General features: G+C 41.9%; 1 protein-coding gene across 1 annotated transcript; it reads left to right on the top strand.

The window, feature by feature from the left end:
* Positions 1-8,035: 8,035 nt before the first annotated feature.
* Positions 8,036-13,534, top strand: LOC310790225 (protein NLRC5-like; the record flags this gene model as incomplete). The annotated part of the gene is made up of 4 exons (XM_083651898.1): positions 8,036-8,423; positions 8,620-10,270; positions 10,978-11,238; positions 13,411-13,534. The coding sequence occupies 4 exons, from the start codon at positions 8,036-8,038 to the stop codon at positions 13,532-13,534; spliced, it is 2,424 nt and encodes an 807-aa protein (XP_083508024.1).
* Between the last annotated feature and the right edge of the window lie 149 nt (positions 13,535-13,683).

Here is a 13,683-nt window from a genome sequence, read left to right as displayed (position 1 = left end):
AACCTTTCACCTCTAGAATACCCCCCAAAAAACTTAATTCAAGCATATGCTGAAGCCAGAACCACATGCAGCTGTGACAGATAGAAGGAGCATTGAATTAAATTGAACAAGAAGCCATTTTTTGGCTTGAAGGACAGGCAACAGCAGAAGTGATGATTATCGCCATTTTGCCTGAAAGCAAGCAACGGGAGACGGACCGACCTAATACAACGCTCAGCGTTGCCAGACGTACGATAATTATCGTATTTGTACGATAATTTCGACCTCTGTACGATGTACGATCAATAATCCCAAAATCCCCCAAATGTACGATAATTTCATCATTTTGTGACACTTAGACGAATCCTACGTCTATCACTCTATCTGTTTATACAATCATCTCTTCAAACAACGTATTTGCAGCCAATACGTGCAGGGTGTTTTGTTGTTGTTGCAACGCAGGCTGAGATCACAGTGTTGAAAAATCATGCCAAGTCCAAAAAGTAGCCTGTGATCAGCCGCAGCCCCCCCGATATAGGCGCGCCAAGGCGCGCCGCGCTGGGGAGGGGGCGTACGATAATTTCACTCCAAAAACGATAATTTTGACCCTCTGGTACGATAATTCAACATTTGCCATCTGGCAACACTGACAACGCTAAACCAGCCACGCGCATGCGCAGTATAGCATGGAAGGCCGGTGGCTAGCCAGGTAGCTAGCGCGCTACTCAGCATAGGCCGGAAAAAGTTTACAAGGGTTATACTTTATCTAAATGACTGGGATTGGATCGATAGATTGGATGCATAAGAGAGGAAACATGCTATGAAAAAGAAAAGGTTGACTGGAAACTGGGACTAGAGGCATGTTGTTAAAAACCTGATTGGACACGGGAGAGGGATGTGGCCGCGGGCAACGGGGACAGAGTTGCTCAGGGATTGGCACCCGGCCTGGAATGAGTGCAGCAGCATTGCCGCAACGTTGACTGAAACCAGGGACTAAATGCATGTTTGATAATACCCGATTGGACACGGGAGAGGGAAGCGGCCGTATGCAACAGGGCAGAGTTGCTCAGGGATTGGCACCCGGCCTGCAATGAGTGCGGCGCACACACCTGGATTTTGAAGCGGGCTGGCTGGGCTGATATCACGGAAGAGATGCCGGCTGAAAAGGGGGGATACAAGCCTGAAACCTGGGGCGGTGCTGATTGGGCTGCTGCTGTGGGGAGCGTGGGGCTCCCGAGCGTCCTCAGCCGGGCATCGATGAGGGACCCGACCAGTGATGAAATCGTTGCGATCAGGGGATCTTTGGCTCTTTTGCCGCGGCCACGGCCTCCGGAGTGCTACGCGGACTGAGATCCGGGCGAGACGACTTGGACCTCCGTGGCGCTGGATCTCCTTTTGCGGCTGCGGCCCCTGGTGAGAGGAGCGTCCCTTGTGACGCCGAAGATGAAGCCTGGGGATTGGAGATTTGCCCGGGGCTGGCCGGTGGTGATGGGGGCTTTATATAGTACCAGGAGAAGGGCATTTATGATGTCATAACTGATGTCATTTATGATGTCATAACTGATGTCATTTGGGAGAAGGGCATTTATGATGTCATAACTGATGTCATTTGGGCAACTGAAGGTCATGGAGAAGGTGACGTCGGAGATGGTGACGTCATTTAGTAACGTCATTTGGGCTGAGGGGTATGACAGCATGGGGTGCTCTATTAATGCCTTATTTGGTCTTCCATGATTGAAATTCAGTCTACGACTACACGTAGCCCTCAAGTATTTGAAAACAAAAACAATAGTGCTTCTGCTGCTTACTTAGCCTACATTCAACTTTCTATTGTTACGTTCTATTAATAAGCGTTAATTAATAGGTAATAAGGCTCTTTTAAGGTGCTTATTAACACTATTATGTTAATAATACTATATAAGTGTTAATAATCACATTATAAACATATGTATTGGTAGCTTAAAAGACATTTATAAGCACTTTATAACCACCTTTACTAGCTGGTTGTGTTACTTTATTAAGCATAATAAATAGTTTGTTATTACCTTATTAGCAGTTAACTATGCACTTATTAACAGTTAACTATGCTTTTTGCAGGTACCTCATGAGCCCATGCTCACTTCCTGGATAAGCGATGAAAATTTCAGAAAGATCCAAGCGTCGGTTCCAGAGTTATTCAAGAAAAACCTCTTATTGGCTGTTTAGAAGGCTCTCGGAGGCTTAACACATTGACTGCCAGCCCTTTTTTCAATGCTGTAGGTAGGTTCTGCCAGGTTTTTTTTTGAGGATTCTGGCTCATTTTACAAGAGCCGAGGATTCTTTTCTGCTAAGATTTTGTGAACACACAATATCTCAAAACAACTAATAGAATGTGTGCTTTCTCTGTCTAAAAGAGTTAGTTTGTAGAGTTAGTAGTTATGTAAGCATTAGCAGTTGAATACAGCATGGTTTCAGCGTCAGAAAAATTTTTCAGAGATAAACGGCTTTTTGTGAAATTCGATAGAACAGTCACTTTAACCATTCATTTTTGGCATCAGTAAGACCTAAACAATAGTTTTGAACAGTAATTTCCTCCATAACAGCAGGAAACTCCCCTCTGCTTCCAACTCCTCCCTCCGTGGGCGTTCCTCTTGGCTGCAGCCAGCGGCCGTGTCACAAGCTTGTCACCAGTCTCACTGCTTTGCAGCTGCTGTGCGGCTGTGCCTGTCTGAGCGGCCGCTCTTTGAGGAAGTCTGGTTGGACTCGCTCGCTTCTTGGAGTTTTGGTTGAGAGCTTTGATCAAGCTTTTGCGATTCTGGTCATATTTATGCTCAAAGGTACTCGAGTGTGTGTGTGTGCGCGCGCGTGTGTGTGTGTGTGTGTGTGTGTGTGTGTGTGTGTGTGTGTGTGAAATCGAAAGCGTTTTCGCCCAGCTATTTCCTTGAAAATTAGAATGGCTTTCTCCCGCGGACCCGCGGCTGTGCTTTCTCTCTGTCTGGAGAGCACTGTCGCCACCTAGCTGGTCGGTAAAATAGATTATACACATTCTCTTCCTCCAATTCTGGTATAGGAGACGTAAAAGGGGTTGATCGATGTCCCACCGTCAAAAAAAAAAAATGTTTATGTAAGCCGAGATATCTCGTCCTTGGCACTCAACGGTTGGATCATGTAAGCCGAGATATCTCGTCCTTGGCACTCAACGTGTTAATTTGCATTTTTGTCCCATCATGCAATTCTGCCCCTCGTAGAGACACAAAACCCTGAGTGAAACACACATCTCTCAGAATCATTCCCCTGGCCGTTTGGCCACTGCCTCCATAATAAGTGCATAATAAAGGATTTATTAACCTTAATAAGGCACTGTTCTCGCTTTAGATCTGGTACCTACAAAAAGCATAATAAGTGCATAATAAAGGATTTATTAACCTTAATAAGGCACTGTTCTCGCTTTAGATCCGGTACCTGCAAAAAGCATAGTTACCTGTTAGTAAGTGCATAGTTAACTGCTAATAAGGTAATAACAAACTATTTATTAAGCTTAATGAAGTAACAAAACCAGCTAGTAAAGGTGATTATAAAGTGCTTATAAATGTCTTATAAGCTACCAATACATTTGTATAATGTGATTATTAACACTTATATAGTATTAACATAATAATAGTGTCAATAAGCACCTTATAAGAGCCTTATTACCTATTAATTAACACTTATTAATAGAGCCTTAATATAAAGCGTTACCCTGGTGCCTCCTGATTGGCCTCTCAGAAGACATCAAGAGAAGAGATGTTCAAGTAGGCTATACGACCCATCATGCTCAATGGATGATGTGGTTATGTGAAAAGTAGGTAGGCTACTTCTGCACATATGGACTTGTGAAATGCCCAGTGACGCAGACACACACACACTCATACCAGTGAAATAAACTAAGCAAATAAAAAAAGATGTATTTAAAAAAATAAACTTGACTGTTGCAAATCGAATTTAGTATAGCCTACATGTAGCCTACATGCATTCTTAATTTATCATAGTGTAAAATCTACTGCTGTTGACATTTCTAGAAGTAGCCGGCAGGTCAAACGAGTCCATTTCAAAATATCAAAATTTTAATGCGTTGGAGCAAACTCACTATTAGTCATGTAGGCTACATTAATAGTTCCTGGCCTCTCATGGGTGTATTCTATCGATTTTGAATGATAGCTTTTATTTTGAAAAATCCTGACCGGAAGTCAGAAATTCTCGTTCACTTTATGAAAATAAAAAACGAATTAAACGAAAATGAAAGTAACAGACCGAATCAGTTGACATCTTGTCTATCATGTTAACTGGTAGCAATGTTTATAAAATGGGAGGATTTAGGCTATTAACTTTTAAACTTAACTTGCCAGTCCACTGAGAGGAACAGCAATTTATCCATTAACTAATCTTCCGGACTTTGTAGGCTAGATTAATGGGACATAGGCTATAAATTATGTCTTTATGCATATATGACTCATCCCCACGAGGTAAGTCTTAGATGGCTACGGTGTGTTATAACTTGAAATGTAAAACGTGATGTGATTTAAAAAGTCTTAGTTATTATCTCTGTCAGTGGCGTGTGTAGACAAATATGAGCTCATAATTTACAAAGAGTTGATGCTTGTTAAGTTTGCAGTTTACAAATGCTGCGCCTGTTGCTTAATGCACTTTTTATACTCTTTTTTAAAGTTTTGTTGTGATGCTTTTAAATGTCCATTTTATTCTGTTCTTTTCTTTTCCTGTCAACCATTTTATGTGAAGCACTTTGAATTGCCTCTGTGTATGAAATGTGCTATACAAATAAACTTGACTTGACTTGACTTGACAAATAGCCTAAGCGCTGCTCAACCAGAGTTTAAACGTGTGAAATAGTTTTCCACAAAATGCATTTCGTCTAGCTACATATTTAATGGTTTCTGAATAGTTTCTGCACAATATTGCAGCCTGCCACATAGTATTTAGGTGGCTATTTATAAATACAATTATAATCATCTGTCTATGAAAAGTTAACACCCAATTGCTATCTTTCCTTTAGTGTAAACTGTAAAGTGTCACAAATCCAGCATTTAATGTCTGAGGCAGTTTTTAGAAGTGGCTGTGAGGGGATTTTCATGCCCTAGGCCTGGACTGTAAAGACATGTGAGGTCTCCAGACCATAGTTCAAGCAGAAGGCCACTCACGCGTAATCCGATCTCAACGTGGTCAAAAAATCCTAGTATGACGTCTGCTATGACGTCAAACATGACGTCAGTTAATCCTCATATATATAGCAAGGGTCCTACGTCACCTCTCTCTCTCTGGCCGACCATAGCAGCAGCAGCCCACGGCAGTCCATCTCCCTTGAAGCCGGCCCCGAAGCGTTGTTTTGCCCCACCCACCTCCCCAGTCCACCACCAACGAGTCTTGACTCCTGATCCCCCACGGGGGGGGGATCTCCTAGCCCATGCAGGCGCCCTCCTCTGCCTCAAGAGCAGCGCCACTGGCCAATGGAGTCAAGCGCCAAAGCATTTGCCATGCACGCCGATTGCTAAATAAAGTTTGTCTAATCCTACCAACTGGCCTCTCCTGATTGAAGCATGTTTACACCACATAGCCTGCATTGTTTAATAGCCTTTGGTTATTGGTTGTGCAATTTGAACAAGTATGGCTATAGGCTAGATTCTAGGCCAATAAGCACCAAAAGTTGAGTCTGACATCAGACTGGATAAGTGAGTACATTTAGTTTGGTCTTATGAATTGGCTGATTTGGTAATTATTTGTTACCAGCCTGCATAATGTCAACCTTGTTCAACGTAGTCGGGCTGAATCTTTCAGGAAGTGAAAAGAGCACCCCTGCGGGTGACCTGACGGAGCCAGATTTGTTCCTAATGACTTAATGATCATTGCCGTAATGTGTTGTCATTCGAGCAATGATGACATCATTGATGACATAATTACTGATGACATCATCATTGAGTGTTTGAGTGATGAATTTGAGCGTGTCCCGGAGGCTTTGGAGACCACTGTGTTGCGGGGGGGGGGGGGGGTGTCTAACTCCCATGGGTCCACTAGTAGTCATTAAATAGCCTGGCTTATTGATTGATTTGTTTTATTGGTTGTGAACAGTGTCACAGAATAACATGATCATTTCTGTATTATGCAAATATATTTTGGTGTGGTAGAGTAGAAGGTTTCAAATCAATAATTTAATCACTTAGACCTAGGGGTGTCACGATACACTAATTTCACGATACGATACGATACACGATATTGGGTTCACAATAACGTTACGATACGATATTTTAACAATATTCTTTTTAACAAAAGTAAATAATTTTTATGTATTTATTTATCATTTATTTAACCATGTGAGTCCCGTTGAAATCGAAACCTCTTTTCAAGGGAGCCCTGGGAAAATACTGGAAAAATAGTCTTTCATTTGAAATACACAAAATACAAAACAAATGCTGTTTTTGGAAATTGTTATTATAATAACTATAAAAAAACATGGAAGATAATGCTTCTCTTGCAATAGAATGTGTCACACTGTCACAAACTAAATGTTTGTTGCATGGTGAAAGAAAAATAAAGTATACAATCTATTTCTTAAATAACTCATGCTCAATGGTCCCTAAACTTATGTAATCTTATGTACCCCTTGAGCTGTTTTGCCATGCCAGTAGTAGTCTACCCCCTCACTCATGCGTGTTGATTCTGCTAAATTTGTTCTATTATTATTCAGGAGCAAAAAAAAAAAAAAAATTACGATATCATTTTTTTCTGACGATACGCATATCGTGACGTTTCGATATCGCGATATATCGTGCGACGAAATATCGTGACACTAGACGTAATTAGCATGCATTTTAATCCCTACAATGAATATGATCATTCAACTTATTTTCTGTGAGATGTTTTCCACCAAAGTGTAGCTCCTCCCAGCAAACATTTCAACGTCTCTCAGAGAGGTCGAACCAACGTTGGGCCTGGAGGTTGATTCTAGTCGATCTGATAGGCTGATATGAGTTTATGACGTCAGTCTCTGAATAGTCTCGCTGGCATGCAGCCTCCCCTCCCTACCGTGAGATGAGTCTGGCGGCGCAGGTCTCCATAGTGGGATTGATCTGATAGGCTGATATGAGTTTATGATGTCAGTCTCTGAACAACCATCATTTCAATGCCTCATATATACACTAGTGCTAGTCAATCCACGTGGTCACCACAACGGGGATATTCAGCTATTCTGCTAGGTAACCAATCAGTGAAGTTATACCAAGCACGTTGCACATAAGAGTTTCCTTGCGGCCTCTGTTTGTTGCTGCTGTTTGTGCACGCCTGCACCACAGGCTAAATGATACAGGTATATATTTTATCTCACGCACAATAATGTAACAGACTATTATGTTGACTGTGTGCGTCTGTACGGCTTTGGAGCTACATCCTGGTCAGCAAGCAGGCAGCTCGAGCTGAGATCTCATCCAGAGCTCTAAGTTCTTGCACATGCAGTAACACAATATCTTATTTTACAGTATTACACTACAGTATTAACAATTACGGTGTCCTGGAAGTTTCTTGCTGGCAGCACATCTACAAATGATCAATATCAAATATTTTTCCCAAAGATAATGTTTTCGTGTTGGCAAATCGTCAAAATAAAGTCATGTTGTGATGCAGGAGGCAGAAATGTTTCCCAGGAGTTTTTATTCAGTTACACACTCTAAAAATTAATATGATTTCCATCTCCTCAAGATCACATTTTCATCCCCACAAATGGTAATAATAAAGTCACGTCTTGACCGATCCGTTAACGATCGATGCAGCTCGAGGAAATGTTTTCTGGGCTGTGTTATCTTCAGACTGTACTGCAAAAACCTTTTTCCCATTATTTTGTGAACGATTTCATAATTTCACAATAGATAATGCAATATAGGCATTGTGTAAAAGACATTATACCTAAAGTCTCTCTCTCTCTCTCTCTCTCTCTCTCTCTCTCTCTCTCTCTCTCTCTCTCTCTCTCTCTCTCTCTCTCATCTAGATCATTGAATTGGGCCTGTGTAGGCTACATGTTGGAAAATAAGGGAACATGGCTTGTACAAGTGAGTCGGCCTTAAAATACATCAGGAGTGCCAGAGTCCACCTGGTGGGAGGATTACAGAACCTCTCAGTTATTGTGGAGAACCTTTATCAGAAAGGAGTTCTCAATGAGGAAGAGGTCAGTAAAATAAAGATAGAGAAAGATGACTGGGACAAAACCAGACTGATACTGGACTGGGTCACAAACAAAGGGGAAGAAGCCTGCTATGAGTTTCTAAAGATTATTGACGTGACGAGGAAGACGACCATAAAGAGGCCACCCCATCTACCTGAAAAAACAGGTTTAGCCTCTACTCAAAGCAGCGAGATTGACCTGCACCACTGGATCAGCTGCTTTTCTTTCAGGGAGAACACAGAGATGGATGTGACCTATCTAGGTATTTCAAAGATTGGTGATTGATTATGTATAATATTTTGTATTATTGAACACTGATGTGATGATTACATATATTGTGCATTTTGAATATTGATTTATCAGTGTGGAATTATTAACCCATGATTAATTTAGCAATACCATGCAAGGGTTCATCACTCAATTCACAGTTCATTTATTTATTATTACTTTCCTTTTAGGCCCCACACCATGCCACACATACCAGGCAAAGTTGAAGTCAAAAGCACACAAGATATCAGATGACCCATGGATCCAAAGCAAGAAAGTCCTGTCAAACAATATGAAGCCTAAATACACTCCGCTTGTATTAGAGCCACAAGGACAGATTGCTCTATCTAAAATAAAAAGCGCCAAGAGCAAAAAAGGCAAGAAAATTCGTTCTAAAAAGCTAAAGACATACATCCCTGAGGAAGAAAAAGGAATTTCCCCCAGTGACCTGCTGAAAACAGATGAGAAAAATATCCTCTTAGTTGGCAAGCCTGGCATTGGGAAGACAGCAGTCACACATCAAATGTTGAAACTATGGTCAGAAAGAGATAACAAGGAACTAGACTACATGTTTTATTTTGACATGAGAGAAACATCCTGCATCACAAACACCATGAGTTTGGAGGACTTACTTTTCAGTGTGTTCAGTGAACCAGATGAAGGCAAAGAAGAAGTCTTACAGGACATAAAGAAGAACTCTGAAAATGTTCTGATCATTTTTGATGGAGTCACAGATCTCTCGTCTTCGCCAGTGGTGAAGAGACTTGTAAAGAAGGACCTTCTACCTGATGCAAAGATTGTGATGACGTGCAGACCAGAGGATGAGTCAGACTTCCTGTTAGACTGGGCTTCTCTCAGAGTGGAGGTGAAAGGCTTCAGCGAACAGTCCATCAAAGAATACTTAACTCAAATGCTGAGCGCTGATGAGCACCTGAGCAGTGTTTTGAGCAACTTGGAGTTGTTCACTCTTTGCCATGTCCCGATGTATGCACTGTTGGTGGTTGCCTGCTTTTCTTGTAATACCTCAAAAGATTCTCAACAACCATGCACGGTAACTGAAATATATATGCACATCCTGCGTATTTGCATTCAAATAAATGAGGGCAAAACAAAAAATGAAGATCTTAATAACTATATCAAGAAACAGCGTAAGGCAATACTGTCTTTGGCTAAGGTTGCCTTTCTTGCAACTCAAGCAAAATCTGTCAACTTGGAAGAAGACGCATGCTTTGTTCATTTTGGCTTTCTGAAGAAACTTGCAGTCCGCGTCAGTACTAGTGAGTGGAAAACCTTATCTGCGTTTCTCCACTACACGATGCAGGAGTTTTTTGCAGGGCTGTGGCTCTTGAAGAATCCAGGAAAAATCCCAGGTGTTGTACAACAGTGCCTGACTGAGGGGACGAATCACATGAAACATTTGGTCCCTTTCATGTGTGGATTGTTGAATGAGAAGAATCTAAAAATGTTGAAGTATCTGATTCCAGCTGAGCAGATCAAGAAAACATCGAAGTGGCTCATCAAAGAAGTGGTAGACACATTTGTCGCTTACCTACTTAACCAAGACCACAGAGGCACAGAGGACAGTGCGCTTGATATCAATATACTGTTCTTATGCCAATGCCTGTATGAGTCTCAGTCGACTGAAGCCTGCCTCTACCTTCTGGACAAACTGGACTATTGTCTTGATTTGAGTGGAGAGAGTCTGGATCCTTACCACTGCTGTGCTGTGGCCTATGTAATCAGTCAGTCTAAGGAGAGAGAAGTAACGCTGGACCTTCAGGACATAATGATACCAGAACAAGGATGGAGACTAATATTTGGCTGCGTCAAGAACGTCTCATGGTATGGGTGACTGTGAGCATGTATTTTGAGTTTCACAGTATCACTTAGGGTGTAACATTACAACTATGTTACTCTAGTAACGCTGCCTGAAATATAATTTGAATGGTCTCATATTTTGAAGAATACAGTATACAAAATGTCCACACTGTATGAGACAATTGATAATCTTAACATCTAACCCACGGGTCGGCAACCTTTTTCATATCAAGTGCCATTTTCAAATTTGCTCTCACTTAAAAATGTAAGTATCCAAAAGATCTGTAATGTTATTCCATCCAAAATCAGGACATTGAAATGAGAGCAATGGGCATTTTTCATCTGCTTTCTGCTGCCATGGAAGGAAACCAGTCAGAGGCAATCGGAGGAGTAGAGTGGGTCACTACTGTAAATATCCTAAATAACTGCAAATGGCTGTGAAATAGGTAATTTAACAGTGCAGGGCAACGTTAGAAAAAAATCTCAATTGCACACTTATTGCTACTGTGTGCTGTGAACCCTTCACCTGCTACAGGGCACCCGTGCCCTAGGTTGCTGACCCCTGATAACCTCTCTCGTATTAATTTACACGAGGTGTTGATGATTACAAAATGATTCATGCTAACTACTGCTTTAGCATAACATCAACATAGGCACACTTGACCATACTGTATAGTTGATCACCTGAATAATGACGGGGAGACTCTCTCTAACAAATCCTCTGATCACAGGTGTGACTCTTTGCAATGGCAACTGTGGACAGCTGTGCTTCTCAGTGAGGAGAAGATGGACTACAGCAGCTTTCTTGGCCTGGGTGGAAATGAGCTGCACCTTCCAGTGTTTGGTAAAAGACAACTGTTTGACGGAGCAGTGAAGGTCATGCAGGAGACTACTCAGGGGGTAAACCTCTGCCTCCACTGGGACAGAACTCCTGTCTGCCAAGCTCTGATAGAGACCCTCCTAGAGTCTGTGCCTCATATCAACACACTCAGGTATGGGCTTTAGCATGGTTTTTTCTCATATTAATTTCACATTAAATAACCAAATGCAATGGAATAACAAGGTCAATTAAAATTGAATTATGTCCCCTTTGCTGAAAAGATTGGTTTGAAAATATTTTTTGTCAGCAAAGAGGACATAATTCAACTCTTCACTTGGTTCAAAAGTAGTGAAGCTACCACCAAGCTACTGAGAAATTTAGTTAAGCTATGTAGCTTCGCTACTTGTAGCAAGTTACTGCCCAACACTGAGGTGCAGGTTATTTTATGGTTTTTAACAGATTATGAAATTGCAGATTGTAAGCCTTCAAATGATGTGTCACACATTGTAATCGGAAAAAAAAGAAGGAGATATGCTTATTTGAATGTTCACACTCCTAAAAGCAACATTCAGAGATAACGGCCCTCAAAGTTGGAGAAGCTCTTCACACCTAGGCAGCCAGGTGAGGGGGGAGTGGACAACAAGGACTTTTATTTAACAAGATACACTTATTTACTGATTCTAAAACAGCTGCATTTTATGTGGAATGGAGAGTTCAAAACCTAAACTTGTGTATTAATGGGAAAAACGAAAAACAAATTATTATTATTTTTCTCCAAAAAATAAAGTAGTTATTTTATGGGAATTACAAACAGCACTACATGAGGTACCTTCTCCCGGGGCGTATCATTTATTCTTGATTGATGCATTGTATTTTTATTTAATGCATATTTTTTTCATTAGTCTCTTTACTGATTTCTCCCTACAGTTTACCCTCCAGTTTCAAGTTTTAAGACTTTCAAACTCGCTGCACCCCGCAAACATTCTCACAACCCCCCCCCCCCCCCACACACACACACACACACACACACACACCGTCAAGTCAAGTTTATTTGTATAGCCCTAATGCACAAGCATGTCTCAGAGGGCTTCACAGAAAATATGTCTAGTGAAATCTAGCTGACACAACAGTAGCAATTACAGTAGTAATAATAACAAGATTTAACAATCATATGATAGAGAAAGGCTGAGAGAAGGGGAGAAAAGGGGGGTGGGATGTGAGGGAGGAGAGAACAGGGAAGGGAGGAGGTGGGGAAGGAGCAGGGGGAGGGAGAGCAGGGGGAATGTGAGAGAGGAGAGAGCAGGAAAAGGGAGGAGGTGGGGAGGGAATGGGAAATGTGTGGGAGGTGATAGATTTGATAACTTATTCCACCCCTGTAGAGATCGATTTGATAACCTATACCACCCCTAATTTACTCCTCCTTAAATTTTAACCAAACCCTTGGGTTGATTGGCTCGAGGTGTTGCTGCTCAGGCAATTAAGGTAGAGCAGGAACTCCAGAGGGAGAGGAGAGAAAGAGCAAGAAGGAGGAGGCTGGCTGGTCACATAACAGAAACCAATAGAATATAATATATAATAATATGTGAGTTTGAGGAGTAAATTAGGGGTGGTATAGGTTATCAAATCGATCTCTACAGGGGTGGAATAAGTTATCAAATCTATCAGAGGTGAGAGCAGGGAAGGGGAGGAGGTGGGGAAGGAGCAGGGGAGGGGGGGAAGAGGAGAGAGCAGGAAAAGGGAGGAGGGGGAGCAAGGGAGGGAGAGCGGGGGGATGTGGGGGAGGAGAGAGCAGGGAAAGGGATGGGGGAGGGAGGGAAAAGGGGGGATGGTGGGTGCATGGAGGAAAGGTGCAGGCTCCATAGCTCTGCAGTCTGCACAGAAGACGCACCATGCCTCTCTCTCTCTCTCTCTCTCTCTCTCTCTCTCTCTCTCTCTCTCTCTCTCTCTCTCTCTCTCTCTCAATTGCAGATTAAAACATGGTGACAAATCTACATGAAATATAAAGTGCATTTTAATATTAACATGTTTTCTCTACACTGCACATTGTGATGTAAAAGCTCAGTGATGTGATGTTTTCTATACCAGTGATGTTTTATATTTCAGTTTTTGGTTATTGAGGCTCTCCCTTTTTTTTTGAACCCTCTGCAGATTCACTGTTCCTCACAATCAAACAGAATCACTTGTAGAGGAGAGAAAGAAGGAAACATTTCTAATCAATCTGTGTCTGCAAGCAGCGCTCCATGAGAGGACCACCATACAAAGTGTGATAGACAAGGTGTTTTCACTCTCTACATGTTGGCATGGGAAATGTGATTTCCTACTGGACCTGTACTCCCATGTGAAGGACTATGAGACTCAAACAGGCAGGAGTGTCCTTCCAGCATTACAGTCAGTTTACCAGTCAGCTCCTGCAGTCTGGTCCATCGACCTCTCAGAGAGAAAGGCCTCCCTCCTCCTGGAAGAGCTGAAACTCCAATCAGAAAAGAAACCAGTGGAGCTGAGAGGCTGTTCAGATGAAGAGAGTGAAGTGTGGAGTTTCCTACAGTGTCTGCCTCACATCTCACAGCTCAGGTAAATGGATTTGTAATTCATTCACATGATTTCAGTCTACATATGA

Source organism: Poromitra crassiceps, assembly GCF_964638095.1.
Source record: "Poromitra crassiceps genome assembly, chromosome: 15".
In the NCBI taxonomy this organism is placed as follows: Eukaryota; Metazoa; Chordata; class Actinopteri; order Beryciformes; family Melamphaidae; genus Poromitra; species Poromitra crassiceps.
Note: the sequence above shows the minus strand (reverse complement) of the source record. Positions and strands in the feature narration are given on the sequence as shown.